The sequence below is a fragment of the Dermochelys coriacea genome, chromosome 11 (genome assembly GCF_009764565.3).
Source record: "Dermochelys coriacea isolate rDerCor1 chromosome 11, rDerCor1.pri.v4, whole genome shotgun sequence".
NCBI lineage: Eukaryota > Metazoa > Chordata > Testudines > Dermochelyidae > Dermochelys > Dermochelys coriacea.
Window position 1 is genome coordinate 70,155,025 of NC_050078.2, and position 16,639 is coordinate 70,171,663.

General features: G+C 48.9%; 1 protein-coding gene across 1 annotated transcript; it reads left to right on the forward strand.

The window, feature by feature from the left end:
• The first annotated feature begins 48 nt into the window (after window positions 1-48).
• LOC119863165 (speriolin-like protein) lies at window positions 49-13,997 on the forward strand. Its single transcript, XM_043504841.1, has 5 exons — window positions 49-250; window positions 4,965-5,309; window positions 6,309-6,647; window positions 10,047-10,192; window positions 12,490-13,997. The coding sequence occupies exons 1-5, from the start codon at window positions 49-51 to the stop codon at window positions 12,814-12,816; spliced, it is 1,359 nt and encodes a 452-aa protein (XP_043360776.1). The 3' UTR covers window positions 12,817-13,997.
• Window positions 13,998-16,639: the final 2,642 nt, after the last annotated feature.

Below are 16,639 nucleotides of genomic sequence, written 5' to 3' on the forward strand. Positions count from 1 at the left end.
CCCCGCTGAGGCTGTCTGCTACAACTGACTCCACCAAGGACAAGGAGGATGACAATGACAGAGGATAATGAGTGGATGAAGACAATTCAGAATGAAAATGAATACCTGAAAAATCAGGTTAGGTTGCTCCGGGAGAACTATGAATTACGTTCGTTACTGAGTCAGCACTATGAAAACAGCAACGAAGGGCGAATTGTCACTTCCCACCCTGCTCCCGTACATCCGAATGCCTGTTCGCCGGGACAAGGAGGTAAGGAGAACCTGGAACATGTATGCTGTTTGTTCTTTTGAGTAATGGCCCTCTATTCAATAGGTGAGAGCCTTGGCTGAGCTCCCCCTAGTGCTGAGGTTCCGTTCATCTAGGCCGGCAGCAGGCTTAGCGGGGCCCAGGCTGCTGTGTTTGGATCCACCCACTTGATCTCCTGTGCACCGGGTCTGGGTAGAGTCCACTCATTGTCGCAAGCTCTGGGCTTTTAGGCTTATGTACCCAGCGTGCATATTCTCTGTCTAGCCCCTTTCTGAGATATGGGATTCTGCAGTGCTACTACCTAGGCCCTGAAACCAGTGCCAGCTCTCCCAGACCTCCCCAGTCACTACTGCATGCTCCCCAGAGTTCCACCAAAGCCTTGGACCCTGTGTGCTACTGTTTCACCCTTTGGGGATGACGTGACAATTAAAGCAAGGGACACACAGACTTTGCAAAAGCACTTCTCCTTCCACCGGCCCAGTCTTGCTTTGTGGCTCTCATCTCTACTTTGCAAGAGAACCCCCCTTTCTAATAGCACATTCTAACACCTTTGTCTCTTCCTGTTCTTCCCATGAGGTTTTTTCCATTCCTTGATCTTCAGTGTGCTGCGACAGATCAGTCATCAGCAAGTCAGTAGCCTTTGGCTGGTTGTCTCCATTGTCCTGCTTGGGCAAGGTTATTCAGTTGTTGATGGTCCTCAATACCTGTCCCATTCAGGTACCAAGCTCTCTCACCTTAACACAAGTGGGATGATGCAACAACACAGTAAAGGACATCTCTAATGGTGTAAATATACAGAGAGTGAGTTAAATCAATCTGGAATTCATAAGGTCACATAGACAGACATATTACCAAACTGTCACACAGTAATTCTCTGGCTGCAAGCAAACTGTGTGCGCACTCTCACCCAGCCACGTGATATGAGTATGAGTCCTTTACTCCATCTGAGCCCCTCCTCTATCAGAAACTGGGTCTTTGTTCTTGCTAAGAGAGAGATACTACAGCAGGGATTGGCAACCTTTCAGAAGTGGTGGGCCGAGTCGCATGCCAGGAATACATTTTAACGTTTTTTAGAAGGTCTCTCTATAAGTCTATGTATAATATAACTAAACTATTGTCGTATGTAAAGTAAACAAGGTTTTCAAAATGTTTAAGAAGCTTCATCTAAAATTAAATTAAAATGCTGATCTTACGCCGCCAGCCTGCTCAGCCCGCTGCCAGCCTGGGGTTCCGTTCATCTAGGCCAGCAGCAGGCTTAGCAGGGCCCTGGCTGTCAAGGGGCCAGCAGCCAGAACCCCAGACCAGCAGCAGGCTGAGCGGGGCCGGCAGCCGGGACCCCAGACCAGCAGCGGGCTGAGCGGCTCAGCCCGCTGCCGCTCAGCCCGCTGCCGGTCTGGGGTTCCGTCCACCTGCTCCTGCCACCCAGGGTCCCGGCTGCCGGCCCCGCTCAGCCCGCTGCCGGTCTGGGATCCCGGCCCAGCCCACATAGAGTGGGTACCTACCTTCTCCCTGGTTCTAGCCCATTCTCTTCCTCTCTCTCTGCACTGAGCTGAGGGTGGGAGTGCACTGAGCACAGGGCTGGAGATGAAGGAGCAGACTAGGGGGTTGGAGTGTAGGGTCTGGCCAGGAGCTAGAACGAGGGAGGGGGCTCAGGGTTAGGGCAGAAGGTTTGGGGGTGGAGTGCTTACCTGGGCAGCTTCCATTTGGTGCGAGGGGTGAGGGTGTGAATGTAGGGGGTGCAAGAGTCAGGCCATGGGGTGTGGGGGGGCTGGGTATGTGGGGGGGTACTGGAGTCAGGGTTGGGGTTGTGGGGGATGCAGGGGTCAGGGCAGGAGGCTGGGGTGTGTGTGAGATGCAGGGGTCAGGGCAGAGGGCTAGGGTGTGTGAGGGAGGGTGCAGGGGTGAGAGCAGAGGGCTGGGGGTGTGGGCTGGGGTCAGGGGGGTGCTCCCAGCTCCCTGCCCAGAGAGGCTCACAGCAGGGGGGCTGGAGGGGATATGCCCTAATTCCACCCCCCGTCCCCACGGCCCCGTCCCCACCTCTTCTCTTCTCGTCTGCCTCCTCCCCGGAGCAGCGAGCGCGCTGCAGCTCCTCTTCTCCCCCTCCCATGCAAAGGCCATCAGCTGATCGGTGGCAGGGAGAGGAGGAGGGGCAGGAACCCAGCACGCTGGGGGAAGAGGCGGGGGATGGAGCTTGCCTGCCCTGCAGCAGCAGCCGGCAGGACCAAGCTTCTTCACCCTGCCCTAGGGGAGGGAAGGGGAGGGAGGGGTGGCAGAGAAGAGCAGGCCGGGGCGGGCAGGATTTTTAATGGCTCTCTGCTGCCTGCCAGGTTCCCGGCCTGGCTTCAGCAGCGGGCTGAGCAGGGCCGGCGGCTGGGACCCGGCCGGCAGCAGCGTGCCATTAAAAATCGGCTCACATACCGTCTTTGGCACACGTGCCATAGGTTGCCGACTCCTGCACTACGGTGATGAGCATGGTATATGACTCTATGCAGATCATTTACATGAACAATGCACCCAACATCTCCCTTTTAGAGACCCCTGGGTCTAACCAGCAGGTTATGGCTCCTCCAGTACCTCATTGGGCAAAACTGGGAGAGACTTAGAAACCTGGTATTCCAGAATCCTTTCTGGAATTGATCTGTTATCATGGAGATGGCCAGCCCTGTCTGAGGAGGTCTCAATTTATTTTGCAGACAAGACTGCCCAGATTCACTGAGCTGTCCACCAAGCAATCCGCTCTATTGACTGCAATATCACACATTCTTGGGGAAGGGGAGGGAAAATGTCACCCCCTGACAGATAGTGTGAACTTTCAAAGATCCCTTATCCCCCAGTCAGATTCTTACTGTGATTTCCTCCAGCAATGCTCTAGGCCCGCCATCTCTTGCAGGTGTTCGTTACCCCAGATGACCTGCAGGAACGACAAAAATAGCTAGGGCTTGTTAGAAGACATAAAGCTCATCTGGTGCAAACCAACATGGTTCCATTGAACTCATGGAGCAACATTGGCTTACATCAGCTGAGTGAAGATCTGGTCCATAATAGTGTTGATAGACAATGGTCATCCTATCATCCAGACAGATTATTGATAGGGTGCTCTGTTGTGTCTGTAGTTCCCAGGAGCTCCTTAAATCAAGGTTTTCTGGGAGACTGAAGACTAAGCATTACTACCAATGGCTGCTCTGTATGAATATAAGCTTAGTGCTCACTGAATTACCATAGTCCAGTCCCTGCATGCTCTGGGCTCTGTGTAAAACCTGGGCATTCCTTTCTTGTTCTGAAATCCTCCTCAGGAATCTGGAAGAGATGCCCCCAGCATGTTACATTCCTCCCTTCTTCCAGTGCTGAGAACTGGCTGCTGTTTGTGAGGTGTGGGCAGTGCAATAGATCTGTGGGGGCTTCTTGGCTCATTCTCAGGGACAGGGCATCTCCATCCAACTGTAGCATTGAAGCCAGAGGCCATGTTAGGGAGGGAGTTTTCATCATCACTTCCCCGAGGGGAATTGGGCTGAGCCCCAGAGATGGGTGTAACAAGGCAGTTGTTGTGCCTGCCCTGATACTTGCCATTGGTGGGCTGATGTGGCTCAGGATGTCAGGGAATGCCTGTCTGCAGTCCCATGTCCCGGAGACATATTGACAGTGTTCAGAACCAGCATTTCTGATCCCCCGCTCTGAACAGCAAAGGTCTTTCCGCTGCCTGTTACTGCTTCAACATTGGTCCACATGGACCCAGTGCAGCATGTTCTGTCTAAGGCACTGCCCCTGGGCAGAAGGGCACAGGGACCCAGGAAACAAGTTTTGCAACACAGGCCCATCCCTTAGCCAAGTGGTATAAGGTGGACACCTTCTTGTCAGCCAACACATCCTTTGGGAGACAAGGCAGGCCTTAAAGAGAGAGAATACAGGAACTATCCAAAACAAGCATTCAGTCCTGGGGATGGCTGTGTTTGGGGGTGGGGAGTTCTGTTCCCCACTCTCCTTGTTCCATGGACTGTTAGTAACAACTCACTAGCGAGGATTCCTGGCCGCACGCCCGTCTGAGAAATAACCTGATCTGACCTGTTAATTTATTTTCTCTGATGACAGCCCCGCCAGCAAACTGATTCCACCTTGGTGCAACAGGGTCACCCTCCCGTCTTCTCAGATGACCCCCACCTACCCCAATCTTCTCTAACGTGACACTAGCCAATTGTTGTTTGCTTTTCCCCTCTCTCTCTCCAGGACTGTCTTCTCACGCTCACTGGAGCTCTCGGTTTGGAAGGGTCTATCTACCTGGGGACACTCCACTGGCTCCCTTGACGTCTTCGAGGAGCAGTGGGCGCTGTCCAGGGTTCTCTGTTCGGTGTCCCCGTAGGTTCCCTTCGTTTAGCCCTGTGACCTCACTCCCGTTCCTGTTATCTCCTTAGTTGTCCCCCGTAATTATTTGGAATCCTGGACCTGTGGATCCTCCCCTTAGGCTGCGAGGAGGTCCTTTAGCAGTGAGCCAGCTTCCGCCCACCCACTTCCTGGATCCCAACCGGAAACGACTGAAGGGACACCAATAAGGTTCACTGTCAATGTGTCTGACAACACTGCCCTGCTGCCAGGGTCTGTCAGGCACATGGCACCTCCCATGGGGGATTCATAGTCATTCTAGCATCAGAGAAAAAGAGATCAGCTGTCAGAGTAAAAGCCTTCTTTTGAACAGTAACACTGTATTCTCTGTTCTCTGTTGCAGCCCAGCCTCACGGAAGAGATATCAAGCCACCGGAGAGCCCAAGTCACCTACACCCTTCACTGCTGCAGGAGTTCAATTATTCCCCTCTCCATATTGCAAATGAGAAAGCAACTCTGTCTAGCCCCAAAGCCCAGGCAGAGGCTACATTTAAGGGGATTCCCAATAATCCCACTTTGTTTCAGCCTACACCTAGGGAGAGGAAACCAATCCTGCTTTCCAGCACTTCCTGGACCACCAGGGTGGAGAAACAGCTGCCAGAATCCATAGACCTCTCAAGGCTGAAGAAAGTCTGCTTCACAGACGTCACTTCACCTGGAGGAGATAAGGCTCGTTTATATGGGATGGGTAAGAACTGACCCCTCTATCATAGCTCAAGATTTCATGGAGCGCTCAACATCCAGGTGACTACAGTAAGCATTTCAAGTGGTGTCTGTGCTTCTCAGGATGAGGCCACGAGGGCAGGGGCACCAGTGCTGGACCGAGGGACCATGTCTTCTAGAAGCTAGGGCGAGCCCTGAATCAGTGTTATATTGCATTTAGGTTTGTGTCTCATATAGGGTTTTTTTTCAGCTGATATGGCTAGTCCCCTTCCTCTTGTTCTAAGGTGAACAAGTTGCTTGTGGCGGATGCAGGACATAAATCTTTGGCTGTGACAGTTTGTCCTCTGACTTCCAGGAAAACTTGAAAGGGTTCAAAGTGAGGTGATCCCCTTGCCTGATCCTGTGGTCACACACATACAGTGGCAGAAATGTTAGTTCCAGGAACCCCCCAAACCAGCCGGCTCTTGGCCTCAGGCTGATTTGCCACCAGCCCCACCCCAGAGAGGGATGCACCCGAAAGGAAAGACAAGATGGAGAAGGGGTCAGGGCTGACCCTGCTTTCACAACCCTGAACTCTCCAATTACTTTGCTGAGTACGTCCCCACCAAACTTCCCAAATACACTTGTCCTTGGCTATGGGACATTCTTTGAGAGCAGTGACTAGAAAAAGCCATGGAGTTTCCCATGCCACTGACAACTCTGCCAGTGCACCTCACCACCTGTTCTTCCAGCCAAAGCCCTCTCTGAACAAAGACAACACTCCTGAGTTGTGTCCAGTTATGTTTGTATGAAGAGAGCTGGGCAAGACGGTGTGTCCAGTTTTGAATGTTGGTGATTCTAGAAGTTATCAGACACTGAGATCCTCAAAATGGGAGGCACTAAGCAGGCACTTGGATTTATGTTCATAAATACCTAGACAAATAATCAGAGCTGGGCCCTCTAGATTTCTCAGGCCCTCTTCACTGGAAATCTATATGAAGCCATGGCTAACTCTGATCCTATACCCCCTTTTGCTTTGTTGTAGCTCACCAGCAGCATGGAAGTGTCCTCAATGCACCAGACCTGCTGAGTCAGCCCCAGCCATCGTCCCTGGGAGAATTTGTTTCCTCAAATCCCCTCAGCATTTCACACAAGGAAGGGACCCAGGCACAGGCTGTGTTTCCAGGATACTTCAAAACGCTGGAGCCATTTCCCCGGGGAATTCCCCCAAGGAAGCCAGTCCCCCTTATAAACAGTGCACGGGACACAGTGGGTGAGAAAATGTCCCTGGACTCAGAAGAGATGCACAGGAAAAAGAAAGTCTGGTTCTCAGAGAGCCCGGGAGGAGATGAGCCGCGGAAGCCCCATACCTATTATTTAAACGGTAATGATGTGATTTCACCCTGGTCTTGCTGCTAATAACTGTAGCTAAGGATGGGCTTAACTGACTCTAATCATAAGCTGTCTCTGCAAGCATGGGGGAGTGGGGGCTTTTTGTTGCCCTAGAGCTTTGCCACACTAGGATAAAAGGCATCTTTTAAAACTTGATCACCAACATTTTCCATCTAAGGAAAGGAAGGAGTGATGAGAGCAGCAGAATAAGGCCAATTGATTTTTATAAAAAACAGACTTTAACAAATGCAGAGAACTGGTAGGTAAGGTCCTATGGGAAGAAAATCTAAGGGAAAAAGTTCAGAAGAGCTGGCAGTTTCTCAAGGAGATAATATTAAAGGCACAACTGCAAACTATCCTGATGCAAGGGAAAGATAGGAAGAATAGTAAGAGTGTAACAGGTCAAAAAAGAACTGGATAAGTTCACAGAGGATAAGTCCATCAATGGTTATTAGCCAGGATGGGCAGGAATACAAAACCATGTTCTGAAGTGTCCTTAGCCTTTGTTACCAGACGCTGGGAATGCGTCGTGGGGGATGAATCACAGGACGATTATATGTTCCATTCATTCCCTCTGAAGGACCTGGCATTGGCCGCTGTGGGAACACAGGATACTGGGCTAAATGGATCATTGGTCTGACCCAGTATGGCCGTTCTTATGTTCTTAAGAGTCCAATATGGCTGCATCAGGAGGTCTTTAATGACCTGAAAATCAAAAAAGAATCCTACAAAAAGTGGAAGCATGGATAGATTATGAAGGAGAAGTACAAAAGAATAGCACAAACATATAGGGACAGGGTCAGAAAGACTAAGGCTCAAAATGAGTTGCACCTAGCAAGAGACATAAAAGGCAATAAGAAGAGGTTCTTTAAATACATTAGGTGCAAAAGCAGGTTGAAGGAAAGTGTAGGTTCCCTACTTACTGAGGAAGATGAGCTAACAGCTAATGACATCAAGAAAGCTGAGGTGTTTAATGCCTATTTTGCATCAGTATTCACTAAAAAAGGTTAAATGGTGACCATATACTCAACACAATTAATATTAACACCAAGGGGGAAGGAATGCAGGCAAAAATAGGGAAAGAACAAGTTATAGAATATAAATTAGGTCTATCCAAGTCAGCAGGGCCTGATAAAGTTCATCCTAGGGTACTTAAAGAACTACCTGAAGCAACCTGGGAGTCTTTAGCAATTTGCTGTGATAATTCATGGAGGATGGGTGAGATTCCAAGGACTGGAGAAGGACAAGCACAGTTCTAATCTTTAACAAGAGGAACAAAGGGGACCTGGGCTATTATAGTCCAGTCAGCCTAACTTTGATATCTTGAAAGATACTGGAACAAATTACTGAAAAATCAATTTGTAAGCACCAGGAGGCTAATAGGGTTATAGGGACTACCTAACATGGATTTGTGAAGAACAGATTGTGTCAAAACAACCTAATTTCCTTCTTTGAGAGGCTTACTGACCTAGAGGATAAGAGGGGAAGCAGTAGACTTGATATACCTTGATTTTAGTCAGGCTTTTGACACAGTCCCCCATGACATTTTCATAATCAAACTAGGAAAATATCTAGATGAAATGACCATAAGGGGGTGTACAACTGGTTGAAAAACTGTACTCAGAGAGTAGTTATCAATGGTTCACTGTCAAACTGGGAGGGCGTATCTAGTGGTGTCCCACAGAAGTCAGTACTGGGTCCGGTACTAGTCATTATTTTCATTAATGACTTGAATAATGGAGTGGAGAATATGCTTATAAAATCTGCTGATGACACCAAGCTGGAGAGATTGCAAGCACTTGGGAGGATAGAATTAGAATTCCAAATGACCTTGACAAATTATAGGATTGGCCTGATTTCAACAAGGCGAAATTCAATACAGACAAGTCCAAAGTACCTGTACTTCACTTCGGAAGGAAAAATCAAATTCACAGCTACAAAATGGGGACTCAGTGATTAGGTGCTGGTACTGCTGAAAAGGATCATAAATTGGAGTCAACAATGTGATGCAGTTATGAAAAAAGCTAATATCATTCTAGGGTGCATTAATAGCAGTGTTGTATATAAAGCATGGGAGGTAATTGTCATATGTAAGACATGGGAGATACTCAGCACTGGTGAGGCTTCAGCTGAAGTATTGTGTCCAGTTCTGGGCATCACACTTTAAGAAAGATGTGAACAAATGGGAGAGAGTCCAGATGAGAGCAACAAAAATGATAAAAGGTTTAGAAAACCTGACCTGTGAGGAAAAACTGATCATGTTTAGTCTTGAGAAAAGAAGACTCGGGGGGACCTGATAATGGTCTTCAAAAATATATCAAGAGCTGTTATAATGAAGACATTGATCAATATTTCTCCATATTCACTGAAGGTAGAGCAAGATGTAATTGGCTTAATCCGCGGCAAAGGAGATTTAGGTTAGGCATTAGGAAAAACTTTCTAACTACTGAGGTAGTTATGCCCTGAAACAGGCTTCTAAGGGAGGTTGTGGAATCCCAATCATTGGAGGTTTTAGGAACAGATTGAACAAACACCTGTCAGTGATGGTCTAGGTGTACTTATTCCTGCCTCAGTGCAGGGGGCTGGGCTGGATGACTTCTTGAGGTCCCTTCCAGCCCAACATTTCTATGATTCTATGTTTTAATTAACATGTTTCAAAGTCCTAGAGTACACAGGGCAAGTGTGTATTTTAATATGTGCTCCTAAGGGCAAGGTGAACCTGGGGTCCCCCAATATGATTTTTAAATACCTCTATGCTACAGAGCCTTTGTCAGAATGGCTTCATCACTACAGCTAGGCTGTAGAGTCCCCTAATGCAGATACAGCTCACGCTGACACAAGGAGTTTTTCTGCTGACATGGTAACACCTCCTCCCCATGCGACATTGCCTATGCTCACAGAAGCACTCTTCTGTCGACATAGCTGTGTCTATACTGGCAGTTCTGTTGCTAGGGGCATGGTTTTTTCCCACCCCTGGCTGACATAGTGATGCCAGCAAAACTTGGTAGTGTAGACCTGACCCTAGTGTGGATAAGCCCATCTGGAAGGGCAGTGGGGCTTTTATGGCTGAGAAAAGCCCTGAATGTGACCTGCTTTTCTCCTTATACATGTATTTATTTCCAAAGTCCCTTTCCACGCATATTTACATAACCAATCCATTTAAGGAGGCAGATGTTATCCAGTTCATGCATGGCACTGGGAAGTCAGTGCTGTGTTTGGTTGTGTACGTGCGCATCTATGTATATAACTTGTGTGAGGATATATTCTCTCTCCTGGCATCTGGCTCAAACCAAGCAGTAAAACTTCAACCTGAATCTAAGCACAGTGAAAACATTTGGCCTTTGTGCCTTAAGTTACTATAAAACTAACAACCAGCCTGTCCTTCATATAGAGTTGGAGCTGAACAGCAAGAAAAATGGCCGCATAGTAGGTGAGATTGCCTTCCAGCTAGACAGGCGCATCCTTGCTTATGTGTTTCCTGGAGTAACGAGACTTTATGGCTACACAGTGTCCAACATTCCTGAGAAAATCAAACAGGTAAATCCTTCCTTGAATCTGCTGTGGGACAGGATGGTGCATAGAGCCGGTTGGAAATTTTCCAGTGGGGCAATGTCCATTTACTGAAAGCAAAAAGTTTCATGGAAAGGGGTCATTTCTGATGAAAATTCATTTAGAAAGAAAAATAGAAAAACAGCAAACCAACCAGGATGAAACCTACTATTTCAGAACAGAACCTTTTGGGTTTTTTTCCATTTCAAAATAAATTTTCATTTCAATTTTTTTCAATTTTATATTCTGTTGCATAATATATAGTGTTTTAAAAGTCAGAATCAGAACAAAACATTTTGATTTTGACAAAATGAAAAATTTCAGTGGAACCAAAATGAAATTTAAAAAAAAATAATTTTTTTGCAGGGCATTTTGAATTTCGTTTTTTCTTTCATTCCACTTCAGAACAGGAGACATTTTGAAATCACAAAATTCCCTGCTAAATGAAAAATCCTGTTCCCACCAACTCTAGGGGTGTATGTGTGTGTGTGTGAAAGAGAGAGAGCATTACAGTGGGACTCCAAAAATCTGAAATGCAGCCATGCACCAACATTGAAAATTTCATGGGCTTCCAAAGGGCTTTTTGCAGTGTCCCAGACTTTCATGCATTTTGGTCTTAATCTCTCCGAAATCAGTGGGAGTTAGGCACCTACATACCTTTGAGGATCATCTGGGCCTCTATGTCTCAGTTTCCCATCTGTGAAATTGCAGATAATAATCCCTCGCAGGAGAGTTGTGAGCTACACTTATAATACTCTGAATGCTACAGTTATGCTTATTGATACATAAATTAATCACTGGGCTCAGAAGCCCCAGCTGCTTAAAAGGCCTGGAGCTCCACATATGCGTAAAACTTGGTAATAAGAAAAATAAGCGGTTTTGTGCAGTGAAAAGTCTATTTGGCTTTTGTGCAGAGAGAGCCATGGCAATGTGAAACAGATTGTGGGTGTGTCTACACTGCATTGTAAATCTAGGTCTGTGGGACCTGGGGTTGCAGATTCAGTGTTTCCAACCACGCTTGAGCATCCACACTGCATTGTAAACCTGGGTTTACAATTGCTGGTGCTGGCTCTCACAGCTGTGCTAATGTGTCCATGCTGCACTACACAGATCTTTTGACTCAGGTCGGCAGCTTGAGCTGTGTCCACACTGCAGAATGAGAGGGCTTGGATCTAAGTCACAGCGGGACTTGGGCTCTGACCCTCCCCTCCAGCTGGGCCCTAGGACCCAGGTCCTGAGTGCTTGCTCACCCAAATCAGACTGATTTGTATGTGGACAGGAAGGGGGCTTGGACTCAAACCTGAGTCAGAATCACGGCTTAGTGGGCAGTGTAGACATACCCTACATGCCCCCTGCATGGAAACCTGGGCATGTGACCTATGAGCCTCATGAATCGATGTTGTGTGAATGGGGGGAACACATAAGGCTGAGGATGTTGTAGTCTGCCATGGAAGAGGCTGTCAGTCAAGGAGAAATACTGATTGTTAAAGTTGGTAACTGAATGAGGGGACAGACACCAATTTCCTCCCAGCTAGCAGGTCTGCTCTTTTCCCACACGGGGGAGGCCAGCCAGGTAGCTTAGGGGAGAGCGTGGGGCTTGTGTTGCACAGTAACGAGCACGGTGAGAGCTAAAAGAACTCCCATGTTCCGGGGAGTGTTGGTTCTCCTTGGCAAGAAGGGCTGCCTAGTTCTCTCCCCTGAGAACTGGAAAGCTTGCCAGCATCCTGGCTCACTTCAGTGGAGCAGCATCGATTTACACCAGCTGAGGGTCCAGCCCCTTAACATGCAGGCCAAACCCAGCTCAGTCCATACAGTTGCTCATTAGCTGCCTGTAGAAAACCAAGGGTTCATGGAGGGGTGGCCAATGTGCAGCCCTCCAGCCAGGTGAGGCCTGCAGAGTCTGGGACTTTTTTTTTTTGTAATATCTTCTCTGTGATGTTTTTGGTTTGAATATAAAATCCCAAGTGAAAAATTAGACAAACTAAAGTACCCCAAAGTACCTCCTTGGATGTTTTTCAGCTTCAACTTCAACTTCAGCTATCGCTGCATCTAGCCAGGTGCAGCTTCGTTCATCCCTGGCTGCCCCTTCCGTGTCCCTTCCACAGCTGTACTGGGACTTTGTTCTCCAGCGTGCCAGTTTCCAGCACTGTCATCGCTGAGCTGCAAACAGACAAGGATGCTTTGGATCCAGCCAGAAAGTGGTGCCTTTAGGAATCCCCGGGGCCTGCCCATGATTATCTATGAAAGACGCTAACAGCTTCTCCCTGGTTTTTTAAACCTCCTAGGCCTCCATGAAGTGCCTGGATGGCTCTGTGGATGAGAAAAAGCACCGAGCCATGATGCAGCGCTACCTGTCCCTCGCTGCACGCCTCGAGAAGATGGGCTACAACCGGGATGTGCACCCAGTGTTCAGCGAGTTCCTAATCAACACCTACGGCATCCTGAAACAGCGGCCAGACCTGCACTCCACCCCACTCCACAGCAGCCCAGCTGATCTGCGCAAGATCGTGATTGACATCGTCCCATCCAAGTTCCTTGGCGACACCTTGCTGCTGCTGAACTGTTTGTGTGAACTCTCCAAGGAAGACAGTAAACCTCTCTTTGCTTGGTAGTGGACAGTGCTCATCATACCCCCGCTGACAAAACTATCCTCCCATAGACATGGACTCAAACCATGAGTTTTAAATACAGACATGGATTTTTTTTTTATCTGTGTCATGAGGCTCAGTCAGAGCAGTTAGCTCCAGCAGGAATACTGTGTGTGTTTGTTTTTAATGTGAGAGGTTTCTAGATTTTTCCCATCCTCTTTTCTATAATCCTATCCTAGCCTGTGTTCTGCTTCCAACAGGAAAAGCCAGCAGGCTAAAGGCAGTCACTTCCCCCTCCACCCATCACACTCTTCCCCCCCACCCGAAATGGAGGGATCAACTTTGCACTCAAAGCTGGGAAAGCTTCCACCTGCAGTCACTGCAGTGTCCCTGCTGTGGCCTGCTCCAAAGTCAGTAGGAGGTGCTGTGACAGACACTGGGGAAGGGAATGAAATACATCCTGCTTGTATGCACTCACCTTTCTGACTGGAACGAATAGTAAGAGCCAAACGGGTTGGTGCACCAGCCATGCTGTCCTGCTGCTGAATGACTTTTCATGGCCTCTTGATGTTTACAGAACAAAACACAGTCCAAAAAGAGAGAGCAGGAGAGAGACGCAGCAGGGTTACAGAGCTGCCTTTGACTCCATTGACTTTAGAGCTGCTGCCTTTTTCAGCTAGGGCTGGGGAAGCTCATCTCATTGTGTATCCTCTGAGCCAGGAAACTGGCTTAGGAAGACCATTAAACTGAGTTTATGGCTGCTCTGAGTTGCAGGCCTGGTGCACTGGGGACCTGCATGTGTAAATCACCCTTCACCTGGAAAGCAGCAAGCCCATTGAAGTTTTAACTGGCATTGGGTAACAATGATTACTGTGTTTGCTTTTGCATAGCAAGTGCCTTCAGACCTGTTCCATTCTTAGGAGAGTAGCCCTTGCTTCTCTGAGTAATCCCATTGGTACGAAGAAGGATTACCCACGTGAGTGAGAGTTGCAGGACTGGGTTCTTTATTTGTGAGGTTTCTAGCTACTGCAGAGGGATTCAACATTAACATGGATCAGGAATCCCCTAGTTCCCCTGAAGAGAGGAAAGACACCAGGGCTGTGACATTGGGATCTGAGGATGGGGGTGCTGGGAGAGGAAGTCACAGAGCCTCAACAGTAATCCAAAGTACTCCCTCTCAGTAAGAGGATCAGTCTGGTCCAAAAGCTGAGCAGTGGTATAATGAATGCAGCCCTTCTTGTCGGAATCCCTTCCCTCTTCTCCGATACACCGCATAGTGCTGCTAGATATGGGCCATGGCTCTGCAATTACAGCCAGGCTGTATGTTGATACCAAGGAGCAGTCCTCAACTCGTGGTCCGCAGACAAGTCTCTCATATCCGCCCATTGGTTGCCTGAAAATTAGCCATACAACAGAATCTTTGAAACATGCTGGTCACTGCAAAAGTATTAAAGAATCTGCAAGTTAACTGGCCTGGTTTTCTTGTATGGGAGTGGAAGAAAAGGTGATGAAATATTGAAACAGCCCCTATGTGGGACAGGTGCCTGAACCTTTATTCTGTGACCCCGAAACGCAAGGCTTGCTCATGCCACTGCTCCTGAGTAGCACCAGGAGGAAGCTTGCAGCATTGTGGTGCAGATATTCCTCAGAGCATTTATGCCACTGCTGTAGAGGAAGCTCGCAATACCACAGCCCTGGCGCTCCCATAGGGCCTCCAAAGGCTTGTGCCATTGCTGCTGAGGAATTTCACAGCCTTACAGCCCCAGTGCTCCTGTACAATTACTGAGCACTTGTACAACTGCTGCCTAGGAAACTCCCAGTGCTACAGTTCCAGCATTACTGTAAAGCCATGTGGCCCTGTGCAAGCCCTGCGGATGTGCATAGGATAGTCAGCTAAGGGTAGTTTTTTCTGTGCAAGGCTAAACATCGCACAAATGCCACATGTTTTCCCTTCCCTTGGCTAGTCCTTGTCAGAGGCTAGAGCACAATGCAGTACTGTGTTCTCTGCAGCCTGACATTCAGAAATACCGTTTCTTGGGAGATATAAAGGAGGGGTGCAAAGGTGGTGCTGGGATTGCTGCCTTGGTCAGGGTATGCACAAGGTGGGGGGGGGGGTTTCCTGAATGCACAAAGGGATATGCACCCAGGCCCTGATTCACAAAGGCACTTAGGCACCTAAATACCTTTTTGAATCTGGGCCTGTGGTGGCGTGTATCAACGCCACATTGGCAAGTCTCGTGCTGGGCATGCTCCCGGTGGCGGGAGCATATAAAAGGAAGTGGCTCAGCTCAGTCTGGGCTGACTGAGGAGGAGAGCAGATGCGTGCTGCAGGCTCCTGCTAAGAAGCTGCCAGGACTCCAAACTGCTGAGGCCGAACACCCTGATTATGCCTCAGGAGCCCAGTCAACCATGGGGACCGAAAGGGATGATGCGCTGCTACCAGCAGAGGTGATACCAGAGCTGGGACTAGGGGTAGGAAGCGACCCAGGGGATGCGCTTGGGGATATGGAGATCTGAACCCTGCAACAGGATAACTGGTTTTGAAGAGCCCTGGGTTGGAACCCGGTGAAGTAGGGTGGGGCTGGGTTCCCCAGGCCTCCCTGCACTTGCTCTTAGGCACTACTGCTGCAGAAGAGGGTAGCTTCTTGGACTCTCACTGCTTACTCCTGCCAGAAGGGGCACTCTTTTAGATTCCCACCGCTGGAGGCACTGCAGTCTCGGAGCCAAGCAGCACCTCAGAACCCCTTCCCTATGTTTCTGCCAAGCAATGTTAAAATCCACTGTGGTGCTGAATCTGCAAAGGCTGCTGAGGATATGTGTTGCGTCGGCTGCCCTGGCCCAAGCCCGTTTCATCTGTCCTATCTCCTTTCTTGTCCTCAAACAAAGGACATGCAAACAAGTAGTGCAAGGGGCCAGGCTGGCGTAGGCTATTGACACTTCCGGGGATCTGCCCCCCCCTTTTTTTTTCAGCGTCGCATTGTCTTTGAGAACTGCCTGTGATATATTCCGTAGAGAAGAACTTAGCACAACGTTAAATGCAGTGACTTGGAGCTGCCCCCTTTCCAAGGGCCGAGTGGTAGCTGTGGCAGCCTCACGTTCTGGCGGTGCAATATCGCACAGATCACTGGGTGTGTGGCAAGGCTCTGTCTTTTCTTGCTGATGCACGGCCGTGCATGTGTCCCATTTATTACCCGTCATCTAGGAAGGACACACTCAAGTGCTATTTTTATAGCTTTCAGATTTGTCCGAATCTCTTTGGTACCTTTTCCTGGCAGCGCCCATCTCCATGGGGGGCACCCAGCTGGTTGGTAATAGAGGGGGAACAGAGAGCTCACCTTTGCTCTCCCCAATCCTGCCACCACTGCGTGCCTGGGCAGAGCCGCCTGACAACTCCTAACGGCTCTAAGGAGCAGAAACCACAGCTGGGGCGAGATGTCCCTGCCTGCTGCATCTAAGCAGCGTAGGCCAGAAAAGGGCAGTTGTGGTGAATGTATTTGCAGCGGCTGGTGTCCCCTTCCTAAGGAGGGATACAGCTCACCAGGAGGGAAGGTTCTGTGGGGTTGGTGGGGCACAGAGGCAGGAGAGCCATGTGGGACCCGGGTGCTAGCGCTTTCTGTGCATGACATGGTTCGGAGAGCACTGTACTGCACACAGACTCAGGACACAGTCTGGTGACACCCCTCTCATCACCCCCAAAAAAGGGGAGATGGATTCACAGCCACCACTCGGAGAGCTGCAGTCTTGGCAAGTGACGTCTCTCCTTCACACACAGCTGCCTGGGATTGTCTTTTCACAGCAATATTTTCCCTTTAGTGAAATTTGGCTTTTTGACCCAAATGAAAATTTG